Source organism: Condylostylus longicornis, unplaced genomic scaffold (assembly GCF_029603195.1).
Source record: "Condylostylus longicornis isolate FDR11 unplaced genomic scaffold, ASM2960319v2 ptg000077l, whole genome shotgun sequence".
Taxonomy (NCBI): Eukaryota; Metazoa; Arthropoda; class Insecta; order Diptera; family Dolichopodidae; genus Condylostylus; species Condylostylus longicornis.
The window spans coordinates 5,306,367-5,313,392 of NW_026578045.1; the positions used below are offsets into that span (position 1 = coordinate 5,306,367).

The 7,026-nt window shown below is 23.0% G+C and overlaps 2 protein-coding genes across 2 annotated transcripts; one reads left to right on the plus strand and one right to left on the minus strand.

The window, feature by feature from the left end:
• Nucleotides 1–15: 15 nt before the first annotated feature.
• LOC129612895 (peroxisome biogenesis factor 10) lies at nucleotides 16–1,127 on the minus strand. Its single transcript, XM_055526711.1, has 2 exons — nucleotides 736–1,127; nucleotides 16–668 (listed from the first exon to the last, which is right to left on the minus strand). Exons 1-2 carry the CDS (start codon nucleotides 1,000–1,002, stop codon nucleotides 39–41), a joined length of 897 nt encoding a protein of 298 aa, XP_055382686.1. The 5' UTR covers nucleotides 1,003–1,127; the 3' UTR covers nucleotides 16–38.
• A 413-nt stretch (nucleotides 1,128–1,540) lies between these two features.
• LOC129612894 (MATH and LRR domain-containing protein PFE0570w) lies at nucleotides 1,541–4,085 on the plus strand. Its single transcript, XM_055526710.1, has 3 exons — nucleotides 1,541–1,700; nucleotides 1,788–2,756; nucleotides 2,875–4,085. The coding sequence occupies exons 2-3, from the start codon at nucleotides 1,788–1,790 to the stop codon at nucleotides 3,562–3,564; spliced, it is 1,659 nt and encodes a 552-aa protein (XP_055382685.1). The 5' UTR covers nucleotides 1,541–1,700; the 3' UTR covers nucleotides 3,565–4,085.
• Nucleotides 4,086–7,026: the final 2,941 nt, after the last annotated feature.

Sequence of the window (7,026 nt, forward strand, 5' to 3'; positions counted from 1 at the left end):
TTTTTTTTATTTGGAAAGTAAGTAAGTCATAACATTTTTTATAAAAAATTTTGTAAAGGAACAATACTTGATTTACTAATTTTATCACGACACAAGGGACATTCGTCTTTTTCATCTAACCATTCCAATATACAATCCCAACAGAAAATATGGCCACACGGTGTTAAGCTTGTATTTTTCCTTGTTTCCAAACAAAGAGTGCATTTTGGTATTTGTGAAGTATGACTATCAAAAGACTTTTGTAATAAATGCGATGTACTTTTGGTAAAGTGGTCTTGTAGATTTTTGTCATTCTTTTCTTTGAAAACAGAATACAATTTTAAAAGAATTGATACGGCCAATTGTAAAAGTGTTAACGTTCCAAGAAATTTATATCCGTATAATGAATATTCTGGTTTTAACCAATTTCTAATGTGCACATATCTTATTCCAGTAATACGTTTGGAAATGTGATATTTTGTGCTAGATGTAAAGTAGTAAAATATCCCCTTGTGAAAAGCTTTTATGTATGGAATTGAACCTATCATAAATTGAATAGTGGTCCTTATTTTTATCTTTGCTTCTGGTAAAATTTCTTTATTTTCTATAACACTTTTCTCTAAATCATTTAGCAGTTTTATGTAGAGTTGTTCTCCACCAAATTCTAAGATTGTAGCAGTTAATCTAAGCTAAAATATTAACAAAAAGTTATTAAAGTATTTTCGTCATTTTGATATGTATGCAATTGAACTTTACCAATTTTGAAGGAATCGATATTTGTTTATTATCTATTTGGAATATCCCAGTGTATTCTTCTCCTAAAGTTTGCAGATTTTGCAAAGATGCAAATCCATGGTAGACAATTTGAGACAGCAGATTGATCATGTGATTATATCGAATCCAATTTCTCGGTCCCGTCAGCTGTAGAAGTTCAGACATATCTGCACTAAGTTCATTTGTGTACGTTAAATCCTTTTGAACACATCTTATTATTTCTGCTTTTAGGGTTCGGTTGTATTGCATTTTTGGATGATTATTTTTATATGGATGTAACTAGTATATAGTTTTAAAAAAGAACACTTATATTATTGATTACTGTGGTTTTATAAAAAGAACAAGATTATATCATATGAATAGAAATAAAACAAAACAAATATTTGAAAGGCAAATGTTTCCCGATGAAAAATCAACATTACCGTTTCATGACTAAAAAATGCAGTGTGTAGTTTTTATTAATACTTAATTGTGTTCTAATGGTGAATGTTGCATCAATGGTTAACATCGGATTATTTAAACATCGCAATACACAGCGTCATAAAATGTAATAAGTTTAATAAAATGTAAATGCTGTATGTTTAATTACAATAAGGTAAAAAATTTATATGTACATGAAGTTTTGACATTCCTTTTCAATAATAAACTGTCAAAACATGTTTTGCAATTGAAGTAAAATCAGTTTTAGCTACGGTACAATGTAAGAATAGTTGTCCTTGTATTTGACGCAAAAGCGCTGTAATCGTTTTTTTTTTTGATGGATAAAATGTATTGGGAGAAACAAGCACGCTGTCTAATTTTAAAATTCTCAAACCCACTCCACGTGCTACATAGGTTCACGTTTAAAGTTTGTTAATTACCATATTGAAGTCAAAATATTTTAATTTGCCTTTTTCCAAAGGAATTCATTAAATAAAAAAGAATAATTTGTACTCGAATCAATAAAGGTAGGTATTAATATTAATAATTTTTAGCCAGTACACTAAATTATATATTAAAGCTTATTGATTTTGATCTTAAATATTTTGCTTTAGATGTCCGAATCAGATTCAGCATGTGAAGAGCAGGAAGTTCAATTGAACTCTGAAGCAGAAGGAAATGATTCAGATAGCGGAGATTCGGATATTGATTTAGGAATATCGGATTCGGATGAGGAAGACAATGAAGCTGATTCTGATGATGAAAACAACAATGAAGCTGATTCTGATGATGAAAACAACAATGAAGCTGATTCTGATGATGAAAACAATAATGAAGCTGATTCTGATGATGAAAACAACAATGAAGCTGATTCTGATGATGAAAACAACAATGAAGCTGATTCTGATGATGAAAACAACAATGAAGCTGATTCTGATGATGAAAACAAGAATGACGATGACGTGCAAATGAAAAACACAGAAAAGAAAAATGAAATAAACGATAGCGGAAAAAAATCTGTTCAACCCAACAAAAAAGAGAATGGAGTACAAAATAATTACAATTTAGCAGCAGAAGGCAAGGCTAATTTTTATGAAGGGAAAAGACTAATTATGGAAAAATTTGCAAAGTTGCATGGAAAGCAATTATTTTTACGTTTTGGTAAAAACTTGCCCAAAACCCCAAAGGAAACAGAAGAGTATGTTAAAAAGTTCAATGAAAGAATTATTAGGGTAACAAGACCCAGACAAAAAAGTGTTAGATATTGTTTAGCGATATTTCATAATGAAAAGGAGAGAGCTAAGGCAATGGAAGAATTAAAAAATGTGGAAATTGATGGTGTTAAATTAATAGTAAAATTCCCAAAAACAGATGATAAAGAATATTTAGAAAAAATATCAAATTACCAAGCAAGAAAACGAGCAAAATTTATGGAAATAAGAAAGGCTAAATTATTAGCTAAGCAAAGTCAGAAAAAATTAACATCAACGATAATTGTTTCAAATATACCATCAACAGCCACTGCAACTGACGTTAAAGCTTTGTTCCCTGACGCAGTTGAATTAAGGTTTACGGTTGCAAAGGTAAGAAATACTATATCTATATTAGTTGGTCAAAATTAATATAAAAAAATTTTCAAATTCTTTTCGAGAAATTTAATTCCTTAAGGTTTTAAGAGCTCTTTTTTTTTGTTAATTTTAGGGAATTGAAAATACATCTCAGGCTATTGTAACGTTACCGTCTAGTGAAGATGCAACCCAAGCTAAGCGAAAAAAACATACAATAGGGGATAATAAGCTGAAAATAATGTTTGCAAATGATTCAAAGAACAATGATTCAAAAAATAATGATTTAAAGAGTAATAAAAAATCAAATAAAAATTTAAATAAAAAGAAGCCAGAACAGAAACAAAAAAAAGTGGGGCCTGTTATTACTAATAAAAATCAAAAAAATTTACAGAAAAATGAAATTAAAGAAAAGAAAAATAAAAATGAAGAAAAAACTAAAAATGAAGAAAAAACTAAAAATGCAAAAAAAACTAAAAATGAAGAAAAAACTAAAAATGCAAAAAAAACTAAAAATGAAGGAAAAACTAAAAATGAAGAAAAACCTAAAAATGAAAAAGTAAATAAAAATTTAGGGAATTTAAAAAAAAAACAAGACAAGGATAACAAAAATCAAATAAAAAACCAAAATAATGCTGTTGAAAACAAAAATAAAGCATCTAAAAACAAAAATAAAGTGGTTGAAAACAAAAAGAAAACTTTGGGCAATAAAAATAAAGGAGTGGATAACAAAAGTAAAACAATACAAAAGAAGGGTAAAGTAATGAAAAACAAAAAAGGTCCAGCAGCGGGACTAAAACAAAATAAAAAGGCGAAATCGAATTAAAAACTAATATCAAATTTTCAAATATTTTTTTTAAATAGTATTTGAAATTTTAAACTATTGTAAGTAGGTAGGTACCTACTTACCTATTCACCCACTTATATTTCAATTTCTAAAAAAAAAGGACAATTATTAGATTGTATTTTAAAAATTTTTATCTTTTTAGTATAATAAGAAAAGTATTTAAATGTATGTACTTTAAATACAATAATAAAATGCAAATCTATTATCTAGGTACATAAACATAAAAAACATAAAAAATATGTTGCCAATATCTTAATAAATTGATTTAATATACAAAAAATATATATACATAGGTATATAGTTTTTACTTACGAAGAACTTTATTTTAAAACTCGAAACTATAGCTTTTTTCGTAACCACTAAAGCAGAAATTAGCATTGGACTTATGAAATATGTACATCAGCAAAAATTTAAATTTAAAATTTCTTAGTTATATTTAATGTACATATTTTGTTTAATACATTATAATATTAATAATCACATTTGAAATAATTGGGTATTATTCATAAATTTTTATTGTTTCCAGAATTCAAATCAATTTCGAAATTTTATATTAAAAATCTTAATACTTGTGGTAAGTATCCCATTACCCCAATTAGCATTTCTAAGAGATATTAAATATTATTCAAATATTTTTTGATATGTATTTGATAAATTAAATTATACAAATCTTATTTAAATATATATTAATAAAGATAATAATCGATAAATTAGATACATAGGTAATTCTAAATATGTAAAACGTTTTAAAACTGTATAAATTTAGGGCAACTAATACATTTAATCATGTGTTCCTGATACAAGAATTTCCGAAACTAATAAAATAAAAATTTAAATTTTTTTTTTTTAATTTTTTTTTTTATTTCATACTTAAAAATATATATATTCAATTCAAAATTGATTTCTTTACACAATTTAATATAAAATTTTTTATATTATATACATATATATATTTTGTTTTTTTATTAAATTGAATTTTTAGTAAGAATCAATTTTAAAATATTGTAATTACACCATACATTTATATAAAAAAAAAAAAAAAATTACAATAATAATTAGTTCTTGGAAGCTAGATATTTTTTTCATTTCATTTCTGTAAAATATAAATTACATATATATATATATATATAGTTAAGATATATTAATATAAATAGCGAATATTTCTCTTTTAAAGATTGCTACAAAGTTTCGGTGGAATAGTTTTTTTTTTCTCTATTTCTAAATACAATAGTTTTGTGTCGTCTTCAACTCATATTTCAAATCTAAATTTAAAGCAATAATAGTAAAAAATTGAATGAAAATGTTTCAAACAACATCATGTACTACATATTACAATCATATAACAATTTAATAAAAAAAGTTAAAAAAAAATATGATTTTAATATTTTGGCACTAAAAAATTAAATGTTGAAAAATTTGTGCAAAAAGACTTTAATAGGCTTTAATAATTCAAGCTGCATACTTTCTCATTAGTCAACTTACTATTATTTCCAAATTTATGAGTTATTAGTTATTTTATTTAAATTTTATTTTTAAAATCTAAATGCAAATTATCTCGTATATTTTTTAATATTTATGAATAATATATAAAAAATGATTTTTCATTAATTACATTTACTTTCAAAAAATATTCTATTGTATAAAATGATAAACTATTTCTTGTAGCTTAATGAATTTACTAATGAATATCTTATCGAAATTCTTAAATATTTAATTATTTATATAAAATATAAATATATGTTTAAAAATGAAAACTTGTTTCGATAATTATTATCATTTAATTTTAATCTCTATGATCAAATTAAATCGAAAATTAAATGAAAAGACTAAAATTCTTTAGTCATTTTTTATTATTTAATTTCGATTTATGGTTTGAGATAAGATTTGATAATAATTTTTTATTTTAGATATGCTTATTATATATGATGGTTACATTTAGAAAAATTGATTTCATTAAATGCATTAAAGAGAAGATACAATAATGTAATTTTTAATTATTAATTTGAAAATTTGAATTCCTATGAAATGAATAAGAATATTTATAGCGGCGAAATCAAATAATTGTAGAATCAATATTATTATTACGTCTGTAAATTGGTATCACCTTCAAATTATAATTATGTTGGGTCTTACGAATACCACAGCACCATTAGAAATGATTTATTACTTATTTTCTATAGCTATATGATATTTTGTTCTCTGAATCATTAAAATAGGAATTTCATCTTATAGTTTTTGTTTTTGATTTCGATGTTAACAATATGTTGTTTGAGAAAAATAGTATTTGCTAAAAAAATTCTTTGTAAAAATTTATTTGTTTTTTTTTTTCCAAATTATTTAATTAGTTTATTGTATACTACTTGTTGTATTTATTATTTATGTAAAACAAAATTGCATATTTCAAATTTTACATAGAAATTAGAAAATAATTGTGCATTTTTTTTTGTGGCAGAAATTTCGACAATCTTATATACTTTAGTTTTTTTTCAAATTTCTTATACATATTCAACAATAATAGTAATTTTAATATTAATTACGAACTTTAAATGGAAATTAATTAAATGTAATAGTTATTTCTATTTGAATCTCGAAAAGTATTAATAAAAATGTTCAGTATTGCATTGCAATTCAGTAAACTTTTAAAAATATTAAATACAAGAACAAAATATTTTAATAATATTAGGTATTTGCATACTTTTATAATCACATAGTTTTAAAAAAAAAGTTTTGAGTATTTGTAAAAATATTTAAAATCTTTCAAAAAAACAAAAAAAACAAAATATGTTACAATAATTATAATGTGAATAATAGTAAAAAGAAAACTTAAGCTGTTTAACAAGAATGCTAAATTAAATCTATTGGAAAAGCAATATTATGTGTTTATTGTCGTAATTAATAAAAATTTTTGATTTCATTAGCGTATTAGAAAACAATAATATGATTTAAAATAAGAAATATATCTATATTTTAAATAATATTATTGTTTTCAATAAAACATTTAATTATTAATGAAATATGTATAAAAAAAAAAATTAATTTATAATTATTAACACATATATGCTTAAACAACTAAGAGAAAAACTACAAAATTTCTATATGCGTATTTTTAATACAAACTAAATTCTAAATAAAATTTCGTTTTATTTTTATGTATGCAGCTTGAATTTAAATTTTTAAAAAATATTTTTATAATTCAAATAATAAAGAGTTGTATACAATGAATTCGTACAATAAACTAATTTATATAATATAGTCCAAACAAAAAGAAAAAAAAAGCAAAATTATTATTCAATAAATATTTAAAAAGTCAAAATTAAAATAAAATTCAATTTACTAAAAAAAAAAAGTTCATTAAAATTAAGAAACTTAAATTTTAAATAATATACGCGTGTATCTATAATCAATATATTCAATATTGTGTCGCTGTTGAACGGTATGATG

What these genes read in the sequence shown, in the direction of transcription:
- LOC129612895 (XM_055526711.1), bottom strand. Translation starts at nt 1,002, where the DNA reads ATGCAATACAACCGAACCCTAAAAGCAGAAATAATAAGATGTGTTCAA. An exon ending in TATCGATTCCTTCAAAATTG is followed by an intron (nt 669 to 735) that starts GTAAAGTTCAAT and finishes TTAATATTTTAG; the next exon opens with CTTAGATTAACTGCTACAAT.
- LOC129612894 (XM_055526710.1), top strand. Translation starts at nt 1,788, where the DNA reads ATGTCCGAATCAGATTCAGCATGTGAAGAGCAGGAAGTTCAATTGAAC. An exon ending in TAAGGTTTACGGTTGCAAAG is followed by an intron (nt 2,757 to 2,874) that starts GTAAGAAATACT and finishes TGTTAATTTTAG; the next exon opens with GGAATTGAAAATACATCTCA.